Below are 26,244 nucleotides of genomic sequence, written 5' to 3' on the forward strand. Positions count from 1 at the left end.
AGGAAGCGCCCCATGGGCGGCGGGCTCCCAGCGCGGAGCGTGGGGCCCAGCAGCTGACAGCCCGCGGGCGGCCCGGAGGCCTCGCCGTGCTGCAGGGAGGCTGGCCGCGTGGCCCCGCAGAGCGGAGCCCTGCTCCCACGCCGGCCCGGCCGTGAGTTTGGCATCGGCTCGGGGAACTGCGCGCTCCCGCCCCGGGAAGACACGGGGACCCGAGCTCCCCAGCCCCCCCTGCAGACCAGAAAGTGGCAGGGGGGACCGAGCTAGCTTCCCCCGGCCCTAGGAGGGAAGAGGGGAGGCTTGGCCCTGTGTTGCCTGCCTGTCTCCTCCTCCCCTCTTGCCCTACGCAGTAGCCAGAGAAGAGCCTGCACGCATAGACGGAGGTGAGCTTCCTAATCCCCCCCCCCCACACACACACACGCGTGTCAGCAAGGAGAGAGGGGGCACCCTACGTGCAAGTTTATAGCAGTGCAAGATACGTCTCTTGTTTTGCTACCCAAAAGAAAGGGGGGGGGGGAGAACTTCCTGTTTTGGAGCAGAGCACGTCCCTCTCCCCTCCAAGGGGTCAGGGCTCTTATGGAAGAGTGGAGCTGAGCTACCTGTATCAAAGGTTCCTACCCCCACCAAAGGAGAGAGTGGGGTGGGTCCCCTGTATGTGGAAGTTTTGACTATAGAATCCACTCCGTGTACCTCCTTCCTTTTGGAACTATCCTAGCAGGACGGTGGAGGCCATGAATAGCAGCAGCACTTCCCACTCTCTAACCCAAAGAGTCGTGCACAGAGGAGATCAATAGAGGAGGTGGGTTGCGAGCACACCATGGCGGGGAGTGGCTACAAAGACCTGCGAGAGAAGCTGAAGTCCATGATGCCTTATCGGGACAACTACAAAGGCAACAGCCTACGGGATCCTACAGAGTCCCCCTATGGGGCAGTTGGGGGGGTTGCCGCTGCTGGGGAGCGAAAACGCAAGTACCATGAGGACTCTGACTCTGAGCCCAGTGACTACGAGGAGGAGCAGCAGCAGAAGGAGGAGGAGGAGGCCCGGAAAGTCAAAAGTGGCATCCGGCAGCTTCGTCTCTTCAGCCCAGACGAGTGTGCCAAGATCGAAGCCCGAATTCAGGATGTCGTATCTAGAGCTGAGAAAGGCCTCTATAAAGAGCATACGGTGGACAGGGCCCCTCTTCGGAACAAGTATTTCTTTGGAGAGGGCTACACATATGGGTCCCAGCTGCAGAGGCGAGGCCCTGGTCAGGAAAGGCTGTACCCTCAGGGGGAGGTGGATGCCATCCCAGAATGGGTGCATGACCTGGTGATCCAAAAGCTCGTGGAGCACAGGGTGATCCCTGAGGGCTTTGTGAACAGTGCGGTGATCAACGACTACCAGCCTGGTGGCTGCATTGTCTCCCACGTGGACCCTATCCACATCTTTGAGAGACCCATCGTCTCCGTGTCTTTCTTCAGCGACTCTGCCCTCTGCTTTGGCTGTAAGTTCCAGTTCAAGCCCATCAGAGTCTCCGAACCTGTCTTGTTCCTGCCAGTGAGGAGAGGGAGTGTCACTGTGCTAAGGTAACTAAGTGGAAGGCCTCTGAGTTTCAGGGACTAAACTGAGACTCTTTAGTAGTTTGTTTATCAATACCAACCATCAGCAGAGACACATGCCTGAGTTGTTTATATAGCATCCTAGATACATGGGCTTTCCACTGACTGAGTGGGAGGATGAAGGAAGGAAACTTGGGACGGGGGCATTATGGTCAGTGGGAGTCTGGCTGGAGCAGTGATTCAGCTCGGGGAGCAGGCAGTGACGCAGCTAGGCTTGGGAAGAAGACAAGCCCATCTGCAATGGCCTCAGTGAGAGTGTGCATGAAACGCTGGTGGATTGAAGCGCACTCCTACCTATGGTTAGAATACACAGTAAGGCATAAAATGGAGCCCCTGCTCAATAGCGTGTCTATGATAGAGCAGCTGATTTAGAAGTTAGGACTCCTGGAGTCTATTCTTAGCTTGTTCACTGACTTCCTGTGTGATTGTAAACTGGGTGAGGTGAGGTGACTGGCCTTGTTTTGCTGTCTGTAAAGTGGGGATATTATGTCTTGGCTGCCTTTTTGTGGACTGCTCTGAGATCTCCTGTGAAACATAGTTTGCAAGTGCAAATCATGTAGCACTTCAAAGCACTGTCCGAACTGTGCGCAGCAGCCCTGTATGGTAGGTACAGTAAGGTCCCTCCCACGCTCTTACAGATGGGAAAACAGCCCTAGAAGTGACATGACCTGCCCAAGGTCATGCAGCAAGTCACTAGTATATCTAGGATTGGGACTTCCAAGTCCCAACCTTCTAATCCCTTTCTCTGTCCCCGTATCATGCTGCCTCTCTAACAACATATGTAATGTTGAAACTGGCACAGGTAGCGGCCAGTTAAATTGCATATGGGGATTGGTGCATGTGGCTTTGTGGAGCAGGTGGGCTTTTAGGTATCAGTGATGGGAGGAAGTCATGTACTGGGGCTGCATAATTTTATGATCAACATGTATAGTCCTGACGCTAAGGGCAGTTCTGCAGAATTCATTTCGACAGGGGTAGTCGAATACCCCTAACTTTTTCAACATTGCCAAAGGGAAATATTTTAGCTATTCTAATGTCTGAGTTGGTAAATGCTTATGCTAGCAGTAAGGCAGTCTGTGGGTAACTCAGTCTCATGCTTTGGCTTGTAAAAAGATTGCTGCAGGGGATCGGGAAGGAATTTCCCCCCTCATATACATACAGCATTGTACAATTGACCAGGTGCATGAATAACAGATAATGAGCACTCTCATTGCTTTTTATCTCTAAACTGCTGCACAAACATTAAGTAATTCTCGCCTCTCCAGTACCCCTTGTGATAAGTGACTTTCAGATTGGTGGGGATAGAAAATTGACATGTAAGTGGGCACAGCTCTCTGAGAGCTAACAAAATTCCACCTGCTTATTCCAGTGGGGAATATTGGCCTGAGGTAAGGTACTAGAGACTGATAGGCAGGATAACCAGCCTTGATGGACCAGCAGTTTGATCTGGAATAGTAAATCTGACATTACTGCAAAGCATTCTAACTGGACAGGTGTAAAAGGAAAGAATATGGGCTGCTCCAAATTAAGTTAATGGCGAAACTTTCGTTGCCTCGTATTGGAGGATGTCAGCTCAGTATTGACAAATAACATCAGTGGGTGAGACAAGCGTAGAATGGAAACAGAAGATTTTGGAATAGTGCTTTGAGGGTTTCTTGTTACTGAACCCTTTCTGGAATTCATTTGCTTAATCCAAGAGAAGAGATTAGTTTCTAGTAAATATATTTTAAAATAGGGATTATTTCCATTTAAATGCTGCAGTTAGTAAATACTTAGCATGTCCAGGACATTCTGTCAGAGGGATTACTTTGTGATACTGTGATCCACTCTGGATTGAAGTTGTAATGATTTATTAAAGTTTCCAGGTTAGAGAGAGAATGAACATGACTTGCAAGTCTTCTAGATCCTGCTGAAGGTGATGCCTAAGATCCATCCCTCTCAGGCACATTGAAAAGTCAGTTTTCCAAAGTGGGAGGGAGGAAGAATCCAAGTAAATACTTCCTGAAGGCAATTGTTATGAGAAACTGCATGGATAGAATTAACATGCTTGTAAAAATGTCTGTGTGACTCAAGCATTGCTGGGTCAGTGGCTGTTCTCAGCAGGGCTGTGTTCTCTGGGAAGCCAATGTAACAGCATTGCTTTGGCTGTGTGGATTAGATCTATGTGGGAACCATCAAAGAGTCTGGGGGGTGGGTGGGGGGGAGTTGCATCTCTCTCTCTCATTTTAACTCACTTTTCCACCTCTCTTTGTCCCTCCCCATGTCACCTTTACTGTGGTGTTCCTACTAATATCAACAGTCAATTTATGACTGTCTTCCTGGTTTTCAAAGCTCTCTGTTTCATTCTCTGACCTTGTAGCCACCTATTCCCCCTTCCGCTCATTCTGCTCCATTGGCCGAAGATTCTATCACTCTCTGCAGTAGAGTTTTTGGAGGCTTTTATTTTTTTTATGGGGCGGAGGAAGGGTTGCATCTTGCTATGTCATATCCCTCCCTCCAAGGTATAATGGTACTTTCTCTCTTGTTTAAAGTTGACCTTTTTAAACCTCTTTCTCCCCAACTTTCAACCCATAGCTAAATTGCTTTTCCCATTAGGAAGTGTAAATCAAGCTTGGCGGAAGTACCATGTACCTTTCATTCAGTGCCACTCTTTGTAGGCTAGAATTGTGCAAGGGATGCTGTTGACTACTGACTCAGCCATATTAGCGTTTCCTTTTTAAGGGAATCTGACGAGTACTGGTAGGATAGAACTGGTGTGAATGAGGCAGTGGGAATACAACAGTTTCCCAGTCTTTCTGAAGAGAATGTGTCTTGATGGGGGCAAGGGGGAAGAATATCTAAACTGCGCCAAAAAAAAAAAAAAGAAATTCGGAGCATAGTGGGGGAGCTTCATTATATCTAATGATATGTCTTGATAGCTACTGCTGTATCACTATGAATATTAGACGGTTCATAAATGTGCCGTGATGATCTTTGCAAGGTACAAAATTCAGCAGAAAGCAAATCTTTCTCTCGATTGCTAAAAATGATGCATCTTTCAGCTTGGGTCTGGAAAACAACTGATTAGGTTGGTATTAACTAGAGGAATAGTGAGAGATCATTAACAGAGATGTGTGAGGGGGATGGACACTAGTGTGCTTCATGAGCAGTGCCCACATGAAAGGTCCAGCAGCTGGAGTTAGGTGCTATCTCTGAACTGTACTGGGGTGGTGGAACTACATCACTTGTATCAGTCTTAGGGTAATGATGCCTCCACCAAGTCCCCATCTGGATGCTGAAAAGGGTGGAGGGGGAACCTTGCTTTCTACTCTTGATCCCTGGTGCCTTCTGGCTGCTATGAGGGGAAGATCTCTAACACTCTTGCCTTCCCCGTGCCATTCTTTGGGCTCTTCTCCTCGGTATATTCATAGACTCTAGGACTGGAAGGGACCTCGAGAGGTCATCGAGTCCAGTCCCCTGCCCTCATGGCAGGACCAAATACTGTCTAGACCATCCCAGATAGACATTTATCTAACCTACTCTTAAATATCTCCAGAGATGGAGATTCCACAACTTCCCTAGGCAATTTATTCCAGTTTATTCCACCCTGACAGGAAGCTTTTCTAATGTCCAACCTAAACCTCCCTTGCTGCAGTTTAAGCCCATTGCTTCTTGGTCTATCCTTAGAGGCTAAGGTGAACAAATTTTCTCCTTCCTCCTGACGACACCCTTTTAGATACCAGAAAACTGCTGTCATGCTCGCTTCTTGCTGACCAGTTCTGAAACTGACAATATGTTAGTTTCACTCTCCTGCTGCTGGCAAGGCTCCAAATAGCGGAAACACTAGAGCTGGCTGCAGACTCAGAATGAGCCTGCTTTCCTTGTGGTTCACCCGTGTGGTAGGCATTGACCTCATTTTACAGCAGTGTAAACAGGCACACTGGTTAATGGATTTGACCAAAGTCTTGGAGGAAGCCTTCATAAGAACAGGGAATAGAATCCAGATATTCTCACAATGATACAATGAGGAACAAATGTTTGCTTTGTAGCGTTAGTGTTAGTGGTTTTGGGAGGCTCGGGGATGCAGCAGACTGACCTTAGCAAAACAGTGACTTTGTTTTGTCAGATCTCACCTCAATGATTGTATTCAGTATGGGGCTGTTGAGGGACAGAGCATTTTCTGCTATTTCAAATATAACTTTCATTTCAGTCTGCATAGAGCTTGGGCTGACCAGCTTCGGATACTTACTGCTGCCATCTTCTTGGCACATGCCTCTTGAAGCAGGGAGGCAGAATATCTAGGTTTATAATCTTTGTGCCAAGAGTCCTGTTAGTTTCAAATTGGTGTTAAACTCCTCTGTGAAATAGGCTCCCGCCCAGTAAATAATCAGAACATGCAGCCTGACGTCTTATGGAGTGTTCACGTTTAGAAATTGGCTTGGTCTCTTATGTTAAAGGCATTATTAGGGTTCTGTTAAGATGAACGCTAACGTGGGTGATCTGATCTTAATTGATTCACTGAAGCTTGAAGCAAAGATACTGAAACATAATAGAGCCCTATAATAAGCCCACTTGCATAACTCTTCTTAATTCTTTGTGATACATCTGAATAAAACACACTGATCTTCTCTCCAGAATTTCTCAGTCCTAGAAACAACAGGTGCTGTATCTTGGAAGGAGTGAAAGGTAGCTCCCTCTCTTTTGGGGCAGTTGGAGGAAGAATTACAGTCCTATCTACAAGTTAACTGCATGTAGGAGGGGCTGTCCTGTGCCATCTATCCTCTGGATAGACCTGCTTGAGTAACCTACAGCCCACTGAGCCAGGCCATGCAAGAATGCTTACTGCTGACTACTAGACTTTGCAATGAGGAAGGCATAGTGTTAGGGCTTTACTTTGGGGAGGGTATGCAGTGTCTTCCCAGCCAGTCTCTAAGCACTTGGGAAATGAGCAAATAAAATGAAAATAGAAGCCTCTTATAGAATCACTGAATTATGGAATGATGTGGATGCACTGCAGAATGTGCAAGCTATCTGTGTTAAGTTTTAAAGAGGAGATGGGAGAGTGGCCCATAGAGCCCCACTCTGATCTCTCCAATCTGTTCTCAATCCCCTTAGAAATCCTTTGCATCCTTGAAAGCCCCTGCCATCTATCTCAGAACATTCTGAAAGACTTTTATCTTGCCAGAAGGGCCCTCTTAAGCCTCATTCGGGCATGGGGCACTCTGTGCTGGGATGGAGATTCACTCTGTGTCTCCAGAATGCTCTAGAACAGAGGTGGGCAAACTATAGTCCGCATCTGGCCTGTGGGACCGTCCTGCCCGGCTCCTGGCCCTTCCCCTGCTGTCTCTCCTCCCCCACAGCCTCAGCTCGCTGGGCTGCCAGTGCTCTGGGTGGTGGGGCTATAAGCTCCTGCCAGGCAGCGTGGCCGCATGTCTGGATCCAGCTGGGTGGCACAGCTGCCAGTCCTGCTGCTCTGAGCAGCATGGTAAGGTGGCGGGGTTGGATAAGGGGCAGTCGGTCCCGGGGGGCAGTCGGGACAGGGAGTAAGGGATGGTTGGATAGGTGTGGTGGGGCCTGTCAAGGTGGGAGGTTGTGGATAGGGGTTGGGACAGAGAGCAGGGGGGCTGGAGGGGGCGATCAGGGGACAAGGAGCAGGGGGGTTGGATAGGTTGGGGGTTCTGGGAGGGGGCAGGGAACAGGCTGTTTGGGGAGGCACAGCCTTCCCTACCCAGCCCTCCATACAGTTTTGGAACCCCGATGTGGCCCTCAGGCCAAAAAGTTTGCCCACCGCTGCTCTAGGAAAAAAAGCAGGAGAAGCATTGGCGTGGTGTGTTCCCTTCCCTCCCAGACTGAGTGAGCTTCATTCCTTACCTTCAATTAACATCGTAAGAATGGTTATATTTCCAGAAGTTCTTACAAGGTAATTTGTCTAAGCAGATATTGCCTGCAATCATCCATACTAAGGTAAAGTGTGGCCCTGCTCAGTGAAACCTCAGACTACATACCTTGCTGCTTGCCCTGAACTCTGAAAACTGTACTCTTCAACAAAAAGGCAACCATGAGAACGGAATTGTGACGAGAATGTTGATACTTGTACTAGCTGATAGCGCAAACAATACACCTCAAATCCTTCTGAATGCTCATAGTATGTAGCTCTTAGCACAGTGTCTTGTTTTACAGAAATTAGTCTAAAGACACAGGTCTAGCTAAATCCTCTTCATGCATGCTTCTGGGCCTGGGCCTTGGTAACTCCAGCAGTAGAATCTCTCTCTGGTTACATAGGGCAGTCTGTGTTGCTTTCTTGGGGCAGCTGAGCAGGGAGTGGTTGTGGAATGCAGGGAAGTATCTGAACTTGTTGGGGACGCAGGTTAGTCTTTCCAGCACAAGGGCACTCATTATCACTCTGCTTTTCACCAGGCTAAAAATCCACCTGTGATCTCAAAGCCACAACCCTTAAGGGGAAACTCAAAAGATAGAGCAGAATCTTCGAGTAATCAGCACTTGTCTACAGCTTGCTCACATTTATCTCCGTTACAATTGAGATGGCTTTCTATGGGAGGAATTGCATGGGAATATCTCTTTTGGTAATGTGGTGGTATTATGTTCATTTAAATTATCCTGATCATACTTTACTAAATGAGGTAGCTGACTGTACATTCTGTGGTCATGCTTTAAATGTCATTTTATTTATGAATATGGCTCGTGTTAATTTTCTTTAGATGGGTTCTTACATACTGTGGCAGAAAATGACCAGGAGCAAAAAATGTTAATGTCCATCTGTTTCTCGGCCTGCCTGAACTTTAAAGCAAAAATTCCATAAGGCTGATAACATTAATTTGTTTTCAGAATAGTGTGAAGTTTAGGAACTGCACCATGAAAGTTATAGAGTAGGTAGCAGTGCTTGATTCTCTGAAACAGGGACTCATTTGTTTATCAGTCTGCTCATAGTTCTTTGGTTTTTGTTGGTTTTTTTTTTCCAGTGGATATGCAGCTGATGAAATTACGCACTGCATTCGACCGCAGGACATCAAGGAGAGGAGAGCTGTCATCATTCTTAGAAAGTAAGTGATAAAGCATTTTGGGTGATGAAGAAAGACAGAAAAAAGTTTGACTCTATAGCACTCTGTCATTTCAGAACGTTTTTAAAAGGACAGTATCAGGTGGTAAATCACTTGGTATAAAACACTAGATTATTCAGCATTTTAAATCTTAAATATCTGATTACTGACTGCACTAGCTTCTAACAATGAAAACAGACTACTTGATTCTGATCTCTTCTTTGTTACTGTAAGTTCTCAGGTTCATTTTCTGACTCTTGCAACAGCATATTTTTGGTAACATTTGAAAACACTGCAGAGGGTATGTTCACATACAAACAGCTGTCTTTGGTTGGCTGCCTTATTTAAAAAAAAATAAAACTAGCCATGTAAAACCCTAAATTTTTGGCCTCAATTTAAGGCCTGTTTACATGATCTCTAAGTAGTGAATGACCTGACATGGTCCCTTCAAGTAGATATTGTCCATATCAACTTTTATATGGGGCATCTTTCACAATAAGCCAGAGAAATTTTTTTCCTCTGGGAGGAGGATGACTCATTTCCAACAGGGAAATAGAAATGCTGATGTCTGACACACGTGGATTACAGAACTAGGCCTATAAATATATCTTTAGGGATTGGCAGTGTGAAGTAGTGCCCTGTAAATCTTCTCCACACCCATGACACCATCTTATGACACCATGTTATTCCATAGATGGCATTTCTTCTGGCCAGTGTTTGTCCCTATAGCTTTAAAGTTTCAGCAGCGTAAAAGTTACCTTCATTCTCTACATGGAATGTGAGGGAGGTTCCCACACCTGAGCCATTCTTTTGAAATGACAAATCTGAGGATCTTTCCCAGAATGAGGGGTCAGTAGAGATGGTTTTGGAACGAATTGATACATTTAAACAGTAATAAGTCACCAGAACCAGATGGTAATCGCCCAAGAGATCCGAAGGAACTCAAATATGGAATTGCAGGACTAACAACTGTGGTATGTAACCTATCACTCGAATCTGCCTCTATACCAGATGACTGAAGGGTAGCTAATGTTATGCTGATTTTTAAAAAAGCTCTAGAGGGGATCCTGGCAATTACAGGCTGGTAAGCCTAATTTCAGCCTTAGGCAAACTGGTTGAAATTACAGTAAAGAACAAAGTTATCATACACAGATAAACACGGTATGTTGGAGAAGAGTCAACATGGTCTTTATAAAGGGAAATCATGCTTCACCAATCTGTTAGAATTCTTTGAGGGTGTCAACAATCAAGTGGATATAATGTGTTTAGACTGTCAGAAAGCCTTTGACAAGGTCCCACGCCAAAGGCTCTTATGCAAAGTAATCCGTCATGGGATAAAAGGGACGGTCCTCTCATGGATCAGTAACTAGTTAAAAGACAGGAAACAAAGGGTAGGAATAAATGGTCGGTTTTCAGAATGGAGAGAGGTAGACAGCAGGGTCCCTCACCGATCTGTATCGGGACTGGTGCTGTTCAGCATTCTCCTAAATGACCTGGAAAAAGTGGTAAACATCCGCAAGCTTTGCGCCTCGCTGATACTAAATTACTCAAGTCTAACGAGTTACAAATGAAGCTCACAAAATTCGGTGACTGGGCAACAAAAAGGCAGATGAAATTTAATGTTGATAAGTGCAAACTAATACATGTTGAAAAACATCCCAACTATACATACAAAATATTGGAGTCTAAATTAGCCATTACCACTCAGAAAAGATCTTGGAGTTATCATGGATAGTTCTCCAAAACCATCCACTCCGTGTGCAGCGGCAATCATAAGCTGGCTGTGTTAGGAACCCGTAGGAAAGGGATAGATAATAAGACAGTAAATATCATTATGCTCCTATATAAATCCATGGGACACCCATGTCTTCAATACAGCATGCAGTTCTGGTTGCTCCATCTCGGAAAAGATGTATTAGAATTGGAACAGTTGTAGAGAAGGGCAACAAATTATTTTGGGTGTGGAACAACTTCCATATGAAGAGAGATTAAAAAGACTGGGACTGTTCATCTTAGAAAAGAGACTACAAAGGGGAGCTATAATAGAGGTCTGTAACATCATGAAAGGTGAGAGAAAGTGAATAAGAAGGGGTAACAATGCTTCCATCTAACACAGGAGATGGGGTCAGCTGATGAAATTAGTAGGCCAGGAGGTTTAAAACAAGCATAGTGCACAGTCAACCTGTGGAACTCATTGCCCGGGGTGTTGTGAAGGCCAAAAATATAACTCGGTTGAAAAAAAGAATTAGATGAGTTCATGGAGGCTGGATCTATGAATGGCTATTAGCCAAGATGGTCAGGGATGCAACCCCATGCTCTGCTGTCCCTAAACTTCCAACTGCCAGAAGCTGGGACTGGACAACAGGGGATAAATCGCACAGTAATTGTTCTGCTCATTCCCTCTGAGGTCTCTGGCACTGGCCACTATCAGAATACAGGATCCTGGTCTAGATGGATCATTGGGTCTTGCCTTCTATGGCCATTCTTATGTTCTTAACTCCCCCTTATCTCCTTGGGTATCTCTTGTTTCATTGGATCCTGATAGCAGAAACAACAACACTGTTTTGAGTAACTTGAAAATACATGACAGCCTCTGTTTTTAAAACTCGTTTTGGGGTCGTCACTTCCGTGGGGTGTCCAACCAGTAATTCCATTGTCAATAAATTCCCTTAAGAAAAAAGTGTAACCCAATGGAGCTCTTCTGGCTTAAAGTACTGAAAACCCAGAAGGAAGTAGACACAATGGCAGGCTGCTGGAATTGCAGCCCAGGAAAGAGTGAGGCTAGTCATCAGAAATCTGGTTCCATATCCTCTGAGCTTTCAAGCAGCTTAGCTGGTTTCAAGGAAACCTAGCCTCATGGAAGATGTGGCACAGTGCCAGTTAGATCAACTCAGGGACAAAGTGAAGACTAAGACGACTGGTTAGAGAGAAGCCATGGAATGAGAGAGGCAACAGCCCTGAGACATGAATGAGGCAAAATCAGCTTGTGGAAACACAGGGCAGAGGTGCGAAGTAGGGGCAGTTGCAGTTGAAACCAGCTGGAGTGAGAGTACTGCTGCCAGAGAGAAACAAAACCAATCTGGACTAGTGCCACTAGAGGTGTTCTCACAAATTCTGTAGCTGTTGAAATATTTGAAGGGACGCGAGGGTACTGTGGGGCCAGATTGAGGTGCATTGGCAGGGTTATGGGAGAAATGGGCCTTCCAGACTTCAGAACATGAGTGGCCACGCTGGATCAGGCCAATGATCCATCTAGCCTGGTATCCTAGCTTCTTGAAAGGCCGGTGCCTAGAGATTCTTCTGTGCTAGAGAAGAGCATTGGCTTAACTAACCAGATCAGGGGTCGGCAACCTTTCAGAAGTGCTGTGCCGAATCTTCATTTATTCACTTTCTAATTTAAGGTTTCATGTGCCAGTCATACATTTTAATGTTTTTCGAAGGTCTCTTTCTATAAGTCTATAATAAAACTATTGTTGTATGTAAAGTAAATAAAGTTTCAAAATGTTTAAGAAGCTTCATTTAAAATTAAATTAAAATGCAGAGCCTCCCTGATCGATGGCCAGGACCCAGGCAGTGTGAGTGCCACTGAAAATCAGCTCGTGTGCCGCCTTTGGCACCCGTGCCATAGGTTGCTTACCCCTGAACTAGATTTAAACGATCAGAAACCTATAATGTGGACATGCTTGAAGTGTTTTTATCTCTTGGTTATGTTTTTGTTTAGTTCAATATCTAGATAGCCCAGCTAAATCAATGTAAACAAAGGATGACACTTTTTTTTCTTTTACATTGCAGTTTAAATAGATTTGAACTTGACATTAAACCGGTGCAGGTGTCTATAACTAGAGAAGGCCTAGGAGTGCAGGGATTTACATATCTTGGCAGAACTGTGTTGGGAATGCTGGCATCACAATGCCTCTAGAGCTTGCTTTTTAATCAGTGAAATTGAATGCTCTTGTGTATTTTAGGATCCTACACTGTGCGTCACTCAAGGTTACAGTAGGAGAGAGCACAGTGAGAACTTCTGTGCCTTTACCGAGTAAGATTCTGATAGCTGCTTGACTGACTGGTGTGATGAGGGATGGTGGTGGTATATCTGCCTAAAAGGAAGGTGTGGAATCCCCCTTTTCCCGCACTCTTTATAGCACCTACCAGGCCTGATCCCTAAAATGCAGATATACCACTCTGCAAAAGGGTACATACACTATGGACATTGCACCCTACAGCTTATTTAGCTACTGCATACCCACTGTAATGATAAAACATCTGCTCGCTGTTGAACCTAGTCTGCATCCATACACCGTAGGACTGCGGTGACCTTCGTAAACACTTGCATCCCATAGTGCAGATTGCTGTGGTGAAGTTTATCACATCCTAAGTCATGTGACTGTTGCAGATTTAAATAGTGTGTTATGCAACCAGGAAAATAGCTACTTTCCCTTTATGCTAGCAACAGAGTACCTAATATTGATGTCATAAAGAGCATTCTTTCTGCAGGGGCTGCTTGGGTAGCCTGAGAATCTGATTCTCACCGAGATCAATGTATTATGGCAAGGGTGCTTAGCTTTCGACTTCGGTATAGTTAAGAACTAGTATATCTAGTCACATGGTGAAGGGACCAACAGGCAAAACTTTTGGGCTTGAGTCTGTTCCTGAGTAGTTGTATGTGTGAAGCTCTGTACTACTTTAGCAGGGAGTGTAGAACAAACTTTGTGTATTGGAGAAATGCTTTGATGTTTGGTCAGTTTTGTGGAATATTTTGAGAGCCGCATGGTTACCAGATAGGTCATAAACACTTCAGTGCAGCGAGAACATAATGATATTTACAGCTTTCCCTGTGTACTAGAGTGTAGGCCTGTGAGGGCAACAGAAAGGGCTGGAATTTATCTTCAGCTTAAGAGGTTGGAGGCCCTGAGGGGGGCTGAAACTCCTAAATTTAAAAAAACACTTACCCATTTTGTTTTAGCATAACTCTAACCAGGGAAATAAGCAGTGTTGAGACCTGCTCAGACAGGCTTTGGGAGTAACTTCCAAATGATAGTTCAAGCTCTTTGTAATATGTCTTGCATACTGTACCTGTACAGTACTTTACAAGGAAACTGTGTGTTAAATGACTTCAGCTTTTCATAATTTACTTGCCTGTGCGTATCTTTCCTTTTTTAGTGTCCTTTGCTGTCTAGCTACATTTTAGAAGACCTAAAAACTCGGAGGGCTCAAGCCAGGATTTTATGCTCTTTTGTAATCCAATTAAAACTTTGAGACTTGCATTTCCAATCACATTTAATTTCTGTGCAAAAATTTTTTAAATTTTTTTTATTTAATCCATTAACTTCAGGGGGTGGCTATATCATCCCACACCCTCAGAAGCTTTATTCTCCCTCCAAAAGTTGACTCTTTCATAAAATCACTTTTGTGTGAGCCATCATGAAGTGCTTGGGGGTGAGGAAGAACTTCAAGGTTCCGTTGCCAAGCTTACAATCCCTGTTGGAATGCTGATTGTAGCTTTCATGAATCAGAAACATAACACAAGTTGTCTGCATCAGAGGGGAGCCATGTTAGTCTGGATCTGTAAAAGCAGCAGAGAGTCCTATGGCACCTTATAGACTAACAGATGTATTGGAACATAAGCTTTTGTGGGTGAATGCCCACTTCGTCAGATGCAGGTAGTGGAAATTTCCAGAACATGCATCCGACGAAGTGGGTATTCACCCGCAAAAGCTTATGTTCCAATACATCTGTTAGTCTATAAGGTGCCACAGGACTCTTTGCAACTTTGTGTTTATGTTTGGCATATTTGTGAGTAGTGTTGGAATGGCAATAAACTCGTTCAGCATAGGGCCTGCCATCATTTCTGCATTCAATGTTCTAACAAATTGATTTGGATCTGAATTCCAGTAGGATACTGGCAGGTAATCTGGACTGCTATTAGTCTGACACAAACCTACTTCCTGTGCGCAGTGTAATTGACAAACCTACCTACTCATTCATGTGTCGACACATTGTACCTGCAGCAAAGAGAGTAAGCTGGTGAGGGCTGGTGGAGACGATGGTTTGCTCTGCAACTACAAACAGTTTGTAATTGGAGTTTGAAAGGATCTGAAGTTTTTTCAGACCCCAGTTGAAATCAAGCTTGCAAACCTTAAGTTCAAGAATAACCCGAAAGCTAATTTTCCCCTTTCTTACAACCCAACCCCATGACCTGATTTTTAGCAAACTTCCCTTATGGGAGATGCACGTTGTAAAATAATATTAGGAAGCAGGAGGAATCTGCAGCCATCTTTCTTTCATGAAGATTGCATGGATCATCTCCACTACACGCACTGCTCTAAGCACTGGTACCTTTTCATCTTGCATCCTTTCAGTGCTAGGGCTTGGATCCATGTTTGAAATGACATACTGCTGAAGCCAAAAGCTTGTGTCTGTGCATAGCAACAATGCAACCACATTAAGAATCTGTATACTGAGTGTTCTGTAGGATTTTGTCTCTAAGGTGCCACAAGTACTCCTGGTCTTTCTGCAGGATAGTTTCTGCCAACTCTGTTTCCTGGGCATGCAAACTGAGCCAGCTACAGCTGTGTCTGAGCAAACAGTGCTGCTGGACAGAATTATTCTGTTTTTAGCTGAACTGTGCTTGCCAGACCGTATTGCACATTGATGCAGCTATTAGCACGGTTCCCTTCTAGTGTGGACTAGATCTTGAATATTTTAGTTGAGGTACCATGTTGCAGCTTGCTTGGACTTCCTTCCAGACTTTCACCTGATGACTACTGGATATTTTTGTTGAGTTTGTCAGAAAATCTCCTCCAGCAAAACTCTCTTGATTTGCACAGGTTAGCTCTCCTCATCCCAGCAAGAGAGCTAAATTTGTAGAGAGAACACAATGGTGAAGCTAGGCACTGCAATATGGATCAGAAATGGGAATTTTTCTTCATCACTTCTAGATACTTTATCCAGGGTTTGAAGTTGCTAAACTGTCATTAACCCTCAGAATTAATAGTTGAGTTAATATAGGCCAATATATCAGCTTTATGTGCTAGATCCCATGCACATTTTTTTTTTTGAATAGGGAAGTGGGAGTTTGAAGGGGAGGATTGCAAGTTTTGCCTTGTGGAACTTTGTCCTGCTTGTCACAGAAACCTTGCTGGTGGGCCTGGATCAGGGGAGCTACTTCAGTTTGATTAGACAGACGGGGCTGGCTCCAGGCACCAACCGACCAAGCACGTGCTTGGGAGGGGCTGGCGCTCAGGGTTGTATGTGTGGGTGGTGGGTTGTTTGTTTGTTTTTGTTTTTGGTTTGGTTTGGTTTGGCGGGGCAGCGCTGGAGGGTTTTTTGTTTGTTTCCGCCAGGTGGCACTCGGAGAGGGGGCGGGGGCTTTTACGGCACAGTACTTGGGGCGGCAAAAAAGTTAGAGCTGGCCCTGTAGACAGAACAGCTACTTTGCTACGTCAGTACTTTCCTCAAAAGACTCTTTGGAAACACTTGTCTTTTAACATTCACAGAACAAGACTAGATGCTCCTCGATTGGAAACAAAATCGCTGAGCAGCTCTGTGCTGCCACCAGGTTACACCTCTGACCGTCTATCAGGAAGCAACAGGGATCAGATCCTGAAACCAAAGCGGTCCCATCGCAAAGCAGACCCTGATGCTGCTCACAGGTAGGATGAGAGCTTATGAAAGTAGTGATCTGGCTCCAGTGCTTCTGGTCTCGGTGAACTGCAGCGTTTCATGGTATGGCAAAACAATGGTAAATCCCACCCACCATCAGCCTGGTAGTAATCACAGTTGCTAGAACCACCCATTTCATAGGTCTTGGTGTGATTCTTGCAAAGATAATGCGGCATCATTCCTGTAATGCTATTGTGTAACAACTGAAACTCTATCTATCCTATTTAGTTTGGCTTTTTCTTTTCTTGTGCATTAAAGTTCTACTCGAGTTTTCTCCCCTTCCCTGCCTGAGGGCTGCTTACTCCACACACACTTCATAGGCAATATAGGTCTGTTTAATCAAAATGGCTTTTTTTTTTTTTTTTAGCGCCAAACCTGTAAATTTAAAGCTGAGCTTGAATTTTAAGCTGTTTGTTTTTTCTTGTCAAATGGTTGGCAGAATTGAGATGCAGTAGATTCAGCTTCCTCCTGGTAGTGCACTCATTCAGAACAATCAAGTTTCCCTGCAGCTAATTTTGACCTTTATTGCCAAGCTATTGCATAAAACGAAATGACTTTTGAAAAGTATAAAAGGCTTCACTCACAGGGAAGAGTGAGGGTTGTTTTTTTGTTTGTTTGTTTATTTTTTAATCTGTGATGTTTCTCATACCTGCTGTGGTCCCAATCCTGCATTCCTTCCATACCCAAACTCCTGGTCAACTCTTGCAGGATTTGGTTTTAAGAGAGATTTGGACACTGACTCCTTCTTGGAAATAGTCCAGTCTAGCAGCACCAGAAGTTGAGCCAGTCTTTTAGAATGTGTTTATGGAATCCTGTCCCTAATGAGATTTTACCTGTGACTACAGTGATGCATTTGGCCTATATAGTGGTTTCTAGCCAGGAATGATAGATAACTCCTATTATAGAAAAAAAAATGTTGGCATACTTGTGTGTTGGTGCAGAATCGGTGTGTCTGAGCCTTAGCAAGGGTTAAGACTTCTCAACATCATGTAAAACCAAAAGGTTGGCCTGGTTTCATGGTTTGGCTACAGCAAGGTCCAGTCCATGCTGCAGCCAGTCACTTGAGGGGAGTCTTATTTGTGTAACATCCCACTCAAGTCCCAGACTAACTGTATGAGCATAAGCCAAGACGAGAGACACATCTACAAATGTAGCGTTGCATCTAAATGTACCACAAACTAATGTGGAGTAAATATACAACATAAACGCAATTGAGTGTACAGGAAAAACAGTTTATGGAACTGCAAGAGTCCCTGTCAGTACAACGTGGGTGGTGGTGGGAGTTGTTTCTCCTTAACCTGAAGGTTATGTTCTTACTCTGTCACTTTTATGTCCAGCACTGTTTGGGTCTGTCCCCTTATGTAGCCTGAGAGACTCTAGTATAATATATGCATAATCCATGGATGTCAACATGATGCATTTGTTATGGGGACAGTAACTACTGCTGTGCCGGATCAGGTCATTGGTCCATGTAGTCTAGGATTTTGCCATTGACAGTGGCCAGTACCAGATGTTTCAGAGCTGGGAGGGGAGAGCAAGAAACCTTGCCCCACACACACACAAAACCCCCAGCCCTTATGGAACTACTTTTTATATATTTAAAAAAACAGTAAACTAGCTCCTAAAAGAGCAAGGGCATATGGAGTCCTGCTCCCATTAAAAACAGTGGCAGAAATCCCATTGACTTAAAAGGGATCATGCCCTTAATGCTGACATTCCCACTGTGATAAGCACAGGCAGGGCCAGTGCTTCCATTTAGGCGGCCTAGGCAATCCCCTAGGGCGCCAGGATTATTGGTGGGTGGCATTTTGCTGGAGGGTGCAGCAGGCGGCTCCGGTGGAGCTGCTGCAGTCGTGCCTGCGGATGGTTGGCTGCTCCCGCGGCTCTGGTGGACCTCCTGCAGGCACCACTGCGGCAGCTCCACTGGAGCCCGCGGACCAACGGACCCTCCGCAGGCACGACCGCAGCAGCTCCACTGGAGCTGTGGGACCAGGGCGCGGGGCGGCGAAATTGCTGTGCGCCTAGGGCGCTAAAACCCCTAGCGCTGGTCCTAAGCACAGGTGAAGAATCTCCCATAAAAGGGGGTAATATTTGGTACAGTCAGGTACACCTAGGAAGGAATGGCAGAGCGGTTGCATATTTTGGTAGTTTCTCTTGTAGTTTAACAGCTTTAGTGTAGGACAAGAGTAAATAAAGAGCCTTTTAATAAGTTGTGATCTTGATTCAGAAAGAACATGCATCACTACAGGCAAAATCCTCCCCTCAGCATTCATGTGACTCTAGTCTGCTTTGCCTGTGCTGGACTCCACAGGCGTCCTGTACTTGTAGGAACACTGCAATGTTGTAACCTGACAATATTGGAAGTCCAATCTGCCATATGCTCCAAGTGGTCCATTTGGTCAAAATATTCAAGAAATTGTAGCTTAAATAACACAGCTAGTCTGAGACATCTCTTACATTCACAATCGAGTATCTGCTCCAAATGTTTCTCTCTTCTTTTCCTTAGGCCACGGATTTTAGAAATGGATAAGGAGGAGAACAGGCGCTCGGTCCTCTTACCAAAACATAGGAGACGGAGCAACTTCAGCTCTGAGAACTATTGGCGAAGGTCTTACGAGTATACAGAGGACTATGATGAGGAGGAGGAGGATGGAAGTCCAGCCCGCAAAGTTAAAATGAGGCGACATTGAGGCATGAGCTTTCCGGAGTCTCAAAGCTGAAGAGATTGGCCTCCAGTCTATGAAAACTTCTCCCTCCCCCCCTCCCTCCCTTCTCCCCCCCGGCTATTTCTCATCTAGCTTCAGTTTTGTTGTTTCCTTTCAGGCTGAAGAGTAATTGGGAAGGATCTGGCTATTTGTTTTTATGAATGGGGTAATACTGAGGCAGAAATATTGATAGAATGTGTAGGGTGTCACCTGCAGTTTCCCAAGGGGTGTATCAGATGGGCATCCCCTCCCTCATGAAGTGGATATTGTTAATGCTGTGGCAGGCTGCCTGGTCTGTATTTTTGAAAACACCAAAAAGTTAACTGTTTTCATTACTGAAGATTTAAGAAATTAATTTTTCCTTTGCTTTAAGTTTAACTAAGCTTCTTTTTAAAATGTTCTAAATATCTTGTTCGACCCCAAGAGTTGAAACTCTTTGTAGCGGCCTCATACTCCAAGCTACACCAAAGGGTTCCTGAATTCCTACGACTGCTATTACATAGTTTGGGCTTTTTGTTTTTAAAGGTGTCCTGCAGCAACTGGATGTTCGAAGCTTTGCAGGCACCTCCTTGCTGCAATCGATTACCAAGGATTTAGGATATTTGTTGCACTTTAGTAACAGTTTTTAATGCCCTATGCTTCCCTCCACTTCCCCCCCTCAGCTAATTTGGGCTTGCAAACCTCTCGTTTTCTGCGCTGCTGACTAGAGGGTGTATTCTGTCTGCGAAGGCCATACATAAGCTCTTGCTCACATCAGTGGTGGTTCTGAGGGGCTCCTCAGGGAGAGAATAGGCTTGTTTGAAGGAGGGAGGCATATTGGACTTTAAGTTGCTCCATCCACTTCTCGCTAACAGCATCATTACAATTTTTCAGAAGTAATATTGTGTTTGGATTTTTAATCTCTGGATAAGTGTCTTAGTTGGCTTTATTGAGGCCTGTCAAACTACGGGACTGAGATTTGTATTGGCCCCCTAGGTCTTTGAGTATGAAAATGATTGGTTGGTGTGTGTGTGTGTGTGTGTGTGTGTGTGTTTTGGATACGTGCTTTTTCCCACTCCAAGCTAGAGAATAGCCAGAACAATGTGGGGGGCTAGCAGATTGCACTTGTGAGGAAATGTGACTTGGCAACACCCTGGGAAGGGGTGTCTTTTTATGCTGGCTGGCATCTTGGTGGAAGTGGATCTCTCCCTTCCTCTTCAGGAGGAAAAGGATCCCCAGACTGCATTGTCTCTGGAGTACCCTATTTGAGGATCCTTCAGAGCATTGCAGCAGCTTGAAGAAACTCTCAAACTTCTCAGCCACAGAGATGTGCTGATGCATAGAAGAAGTGTGTGATATTGTCACCCCAGTAGAACTAGCAGACTTATTCTGCCCTCAGTACCTTGGGGATGTCTGGGGGTTGACCTTTTGAGGCAGGAACCTTCTGCTTAGGTGTCAGATGCCTCCCATTTAAGTTGCATAGCACTGTCTGTTCCTAGCCTCAACAAATATCACAACTGGTCTGTGTCCCTCTTCTATTTACCGAGAGACAGTAGGAATTCTGGTGCCATGAGCCTCTTGGCCAGCTACTTAAAGTGCTGCAAATAAGACTCCTGGAGCTCCAGGAGTTAACAGGAGACTTTAGATATTCTAATATGTTTTTCTGATCATCTTTCCACATTCAATCTGCATTATCCTGGCTTGAAGCCTCAATGAGTTGTCAAAGTTTGGGGTCTAATAACTTATTTAGTACCCTAATTTTAATAAATAGTAAAACTCTCCTTCATTTGATTCCTTCAATCCAAATGTCAGCAATTGCAAGAAGATTGGTCTTTATTTTTAAAAGTTTTTTTTCTTTTTTACAGCTTTGCCTTCCCTAACTACTTTTTTTTGATAGTTTTCCTTGGTATTGTGTCTTGAACACTAGCTATGGTTTATGTACTTTACAATAAAAAGATCTAATATATTTTGAAACATGTCTGGTGCTGTCATGAGGAGTTTCCAGTCCAGAAACCAAGCATTGTTCCCTCATGTGCTTACCAACCTTTGGACTTTTCATGTGTGGTTCTCTTACTCCAAAGTGTACAGGTGGTCCCTCTTCAATGCTGAGTCTATTTCAAACTAGATCCACCATTGGTGGTAATGCAAACAAAACAACTACAGACGTCAGCGTAAGTGCTATCTGCATAAGGATTACTAGACCGAGTCTTTCAAAGGTTATCCTGGGGTTGTCTTTTTGCAGTGTTTTTGTTTTGTGTTTTTTTTTCCTGGGTAAAACTTTAGTTGGCATCGCTCAAAGTTGAGAAGTCTTTTTTGCCAGCTCTTTAAAAAAGAGTCCCACCTCTCTGCAGAGTTCTAGAAGTTTGTGCTTCTGGCTGTCTTTAAAATGTAAATTGCATTTGAAAATAAGCTGTTAAATTAGAACTGCTATTGCTCTGTCTCCTAGCTTAACAATCAGAAAGGGGAAAAACTCTTCTCTTTCCATTTCTCATGCTGGATCTGCTGCAAACTTGTCTGTCTCTGGCAGGCCTCATGAATGTCACTGATTTAAGATGGTGACTCCTAGCAGGAGGCTGAGGAATGGTTTTAATTAGAACACTTCTGGATTCACAATTTAAATACCGCTAAAATGCCCTCTGTGCTTCTAGGGTGCCATGCTGAGTACATCATATTTTTTTCCTAAATAGTAGCATTCTGATTTGCTTAAACGTAGCTCTGGCTGGATAAGTAGCAGAAACCATAGTGATCTGTGCCTCTCTTTCCTGTGACAGTCCTCTGCTGATGCACAGTGCACCCCCATCCTAAACACGCTACCTTAAGTCTACCTCTGCAGTAAAGATACTGTGTTCTGGCTCCAACTTAAAATGAAGTTGATTGCAATTGTGCCTCCTTTGTGATGTGATATTAGTGGCTCCCAAAGCAGCACTTGATAGAGCAAGGTTTGCTGTGTGACCCAGATGGGAATGAGGTACTGGATTTGTCTTAAAGGAGCTCAAGACCAACTTATGCATTATCTGTAGAGGCCTCTCCTCTAACATGGTACAAATGACACCTCATTCTAACTCTTATGCATTCTGTGTAGACAGCAGGTACCTTTACTTCAGATTTATTTTTGTATTCTTCAGTGCAACTTTTTCCTGTTTTCCGTCTTTGCTGTTTGTTCAGTTGTACAGGTTTTGCCGAAGTGGTCAGGAAAGCCTTTCAGGGCTAGTCTCAACTCTTTGAGCTGGTTGTGGGTTTGTTTGGTGTGGGGTTTTTTGTTTGGTTTTTGTTTGGTTTTTTTTTTTTTTTTTTTTAAAATGACTGCCTGGAGAGATTGGGGCACAACTAGTTGGACTCAAGGCATCTTTCTCTTTCGGGCAGATGTCACCCTGTGTATTGGCAGGCCATCCTCCCCAGTTGTACAGATATTTTATATAGACCACACATATGTATATCTGTAGATACATGGTTTTTTAACTTTTTGCACTGATCATCACTCAAAGTGAAATCTTGAATTAAAAAAAAAATGGAGACTTTACATTTTCACACAGATCTAGAGAACCTACTGTATTTTATTTGCTGGAACAATGGCTCATGGTGTTAGTGACACCCACATGTATTCTGTAGCTGACTTGCAGTGGCTTATGGGGCTGCTTGCAAGTCCCAGGTCAGACTTCCATACTCTCTCCTAACCTGGAGAATGTCCAGATGTGAGGTGAGTTCTGGCAACTCTGGTTTGGTTAATGGCCACTCCAGTCCCACCTCTTTTTCATTTCTGGGGTCAGGGGGTGAAGGTTGGGTCATTACCAGCTGTTCAGAAATGGAAGCTAGAGCCAGGTAGCTTCTAACAAGGCCTTATTCACAGACTTGACCAACTTGGCTTTAAAATCTTTCATAGTCTGGTACAGTAATGTGGTCCCAATTCCTCTCTGTAAATCTGCATATAGTATGCATAATTCATTAAACTATCATCTAAATTCGAGACACAGTAAAATTAACCCAAAAAACACCCCACGCCCCCCAACCTCAATCATGACGGTATTTTTCGTACCTAAGGAAAGTAGATGCTTTTTGTTTCTCTGCAAACAAAGGCTGGGGAGGAATTTGTATTTTTGCTACACATGGCTCTATGTAGCTGAAATTAATCAGTTCTAGTGGTGGAATCAAAATTCTGAGCCCGTCGCCTGGGCTTGGTGTCCCCTTAGGAAGAGAGTGAAAAGCTTTGCTAGTAACAGAAGAGAAGCATTGGCACGGGGATTTCTTTAGAACATTGCTTTGCTGCTTAAGCATCTGGCAACCTCAGCCATTCCACTTAACCGCATCTAGGTAAATTACACAATGATAGGAAGATGTGGGTTGGCACATCTGGCTTTTACCACCTGCTAAATTCTAATCCAGCTGTTGTAAATAAATTTGAGCTGTGGCACACATGAGCTGTAATCCAAAGGCTTGGTTCATCTCGAAGGTTAGTCCATGAGTTGATATTTTGGCAACTGACATGCACACTTCTGAGTTAGTCAGTCAGGTAGCTTCTACTGTAACGCACGCGCACACACACACGCGGGCGTAAGCTTTTTCTTTTTTTTTCTTTCCCCAAGTTCTCAAACTCTTTCCCAGGGTTCCTGTGCAGGGAAAGGGTAGGGCTCTGTTTCTTGGTTTGTAATATTGTTAGTATGAGGTTTTGATAGCAGTGCTCACTGGAGATGGCTCTAAACCAAAACTCCCAGATCCCAACAGCCCTGAAATTTGGGAGATGTTCAGAGCTGGACCTGAACCCTGTGGCTTGGACCCACCTCTAGTGATAAGTAGTTTTATATGCCAAATGCAGTTTCCCTTTTTGAGACAGAGAAAGGGAATGCTAATCTGATGCTCTGACAAGCTCCACAGTACCCCTTCCCTCATTTTCAAACCCCTCTCTCCCCCCCATGCTCTTAACAGAATTCTGGCTGACTTAAATTTTGTTTTTTAAAAGATTCTAACTTTTTGTTACAAATAAATAAATAAAAAGTGGCAATATTTTTTTCTGTAATAAGTTTTTCATAGGAAAGCGTAGTTTGTAACAAAGTTGTACAGTTCTGAAGTTTGAAATACAAAACAAAGTACTGTGTGGAACGCTGTAAATGGGGAAGAGATTATTTTATGTACAGTACCATGGGGGAATCTTTTAATTCTGGTTGATTCTTAGGAAGAACTTAGTTCTTCACTGTCAGGGTTTGGAATTTCATGGATTTCATTTTTTTTCCTTGTATAGAATGCTGCATTTAATTGAATAAAAGCAGAAAGCATCACTTGACTCTGTGGGATTTTTTGCGGGGTACACTTCAGTTCTGATCCCAGGTAGGCTACTGACTTGCTGTGTTATCTACAATGAGTTGCTTAGGCTCATACTGCTTCAGGGAACCCAAGGGAACAAATGCTTTTCAGTTGAAGTTGCTGGTACTCACCACTTGTGAATATTGGGCCATTAATCTCTGGGCTTTGCATACCCACATATGAGTAGGAAAGGAGAGAATATTACTTACCACCTCTACAAAGGAGTAGTTTCTAGATTGCCTGAACAAAAAGCATCATACATGCAAAGAAATATTCATCCCCTCTGGTGCTATGCTAGAATCTAGACTTGGAAACCACCTTTTCTGGTGGACGTGAAGCATTCTCCCGCCTGCATTGTATGCTGCTAGTGCATCTTGTCACAATGGGACTTCACCACTTCTCTTCTCTTGGATAGAATGTGCCACAGCCTACAAACTGCTTGGAAGATGGTTTCCATTCTCTCTGCAGGCTCTATGCAAAGTCTTGGCACAACTATCAGCGGCTGTGCTCGCTTCCCCATTCAGTCTGCAGGGTCCCAGTCTTATAAACGGAGTTGCTGGTGGTCATTCTGCTGTGGGGTCACCTCATGGGTTTTGGTTTAAGATAATTCTTGGATTGGATGGTTTAGCCCCGTCCTTGGATTATTAGGGAGAAGTAGCTTTTTTCCCCTCTATCTTTGAGGTATCCATGTCTCTGTAATAGTGTCGGAATCTCCCCCAAATACCTTACAGCTGAAAGGTAACAGGCCAATCACAGGACACCTGTTACACATGCTCCAGTTATTTAGGGAGTGGCAGAGCTTGTGATTAGAGGTCAGGGGACCTGAGTTCTGCACCCAACTCCCTCACTGGCTCCTTCCGTGACCTGAGGTGAATGAAGTTCCTTCTGTGCCTCATTTCCCCCCCCCCCGCCCCAATTGAGGGGCTGTATAGCAAAAATATGAGCTATACCTGGAACCAGCTAGAGCGAATGGCCCAGGACAGAGGACTCTGGAGATCTGTGGTTGGCGGCCCATACCCCGATTGGGGTGACGGGTGTGAGTGAGTGAGACTGACTATGAAGGAGCGGTGTTATCCACCACTCCCCCAGGAGGTAAAAGGAAGTGAGACCCACCAATTGGGTTTTAGGGATTGGGGACAGGATGGCGGAGGCTAATTCTCAGCAGCAGGGAGCCCTATGTTCCCATACGTTCCTTTCTGAGACGTAGATGGAGAAAAGGGCTAAGCCAATTGGCTGCTGTTACCCAACATCTCAGAATCTCCCGAAAGAGGGATTCAACCAAGAAGCAGCAGCAATTGCTCACACCACCAGGCACAATATTTTCCTGCAAGGCTCCTCATGTTGCTGCATCCAAGGATGCCAAAGTCCTGAATGTTATTGCCCCAGGTTTCAAGCTTAAACTCCTAAATCCATGTTTAGCACCTACCATAAGTGGTCTGCAGCTGCAGAGGGAGTTGTGTGTGCCTGCGCTTTGGTGGTTTCTCTATCACTGGCAATTTCTAAATGTGAGACTTCTATTTTCCTACAGCTCTGCTCTGGGAGTTAGCGTGGGGAAGTCCTATGGCCTGTGCCCTGTAGGAGGTCAGATCAGAGGCTCACAGTGGTCCTGTCTGGCCTGAGAATCTATGGATTTAAGAACCTGACTTCAGTCAGCCAGGTTGGACAGTCTGGGTCCCAATGGGCAGGCACAAGAGACCTCTGGAGCTTTTCGGAGTGGAAATAAACCTGCCTTTGCCATTTCCTCTCATGGGTTTAGCAGACCTGCTGTTTGCCCTTTGGAGACAAGTGCTTTGTCCTATTGTGCCAGGCCTGGCTAGTCCCTGTGCGGCAGGGCAGCTCCCCCAAAGGGCAAAGACAACCATTTTATCTGGGTATCCACTCTTCTGCTACACTGACAGAGTGGATATTCACCCATGAAAGCTCATGCTCCAGTACGTCAGTTAGCCTATAAGGTGCCACAGGACTCTGTT

At 44.7% G+C, this 26,244-nt stretch overlaps 1 protein-coding gene across 3 annotated transcripts; it reads left to right on the forward strand.

The window, feature by feature from the left end:
• Positions 1–157: 157 nt before the first annotated feature.
• On the forward strand, positions 158–24,252 carry ALKBH5 (alkB homolog 5, RNA demethylase). 3 transcript variants are annotated; one of them, XM_030576793.1, is made up of 5 exons: positions 158–380; positions 713–1,563; positions 8,556–8,636; positions 16,130–16,285; positions 18,802–24,252. In XM_030576793.1, the coding sequence occupies exons 2-5, from the start codon at positions 815–817 to the stop codon at positions 18,983–18,985; spliced, it is 1,170 nt and encodes a 389-aa protein (XP_030432653.1). In that variant the 5' UTR covers positions 158–380; positions 713–814; the 3' UTR covers positions 18,986–24,252. The 3 variants fall into 3 exon arrangements, with proteins under 3 accessions (XP_030432653.1, XP_030432654.1, XP_030432652.1); XM_030576794.1 differs by having other exon boundaries at positions 716–1,563; XM_030576792.1 differs by having other exon boundaries at positions 158–1,563.
• The last annotated feature ends 1,992 nt before the right edge of the window (positions 24,253–26,244 follow it).

Source organism: Gopherus evgoodei, chromosome 10 (genome assembly GCF_007399415.2).
Source record: "Gopherus evgoodei ecotype Sinaloan lineage chromosome 10, rGopEvg1_v1.p, whole genome shotgun sequence".
Lineage (NCBI taxonomy): Eukaryota > Metazoa > Chordata > Testudines > Testudinidae > Gopherus > Gopherus evgoodei.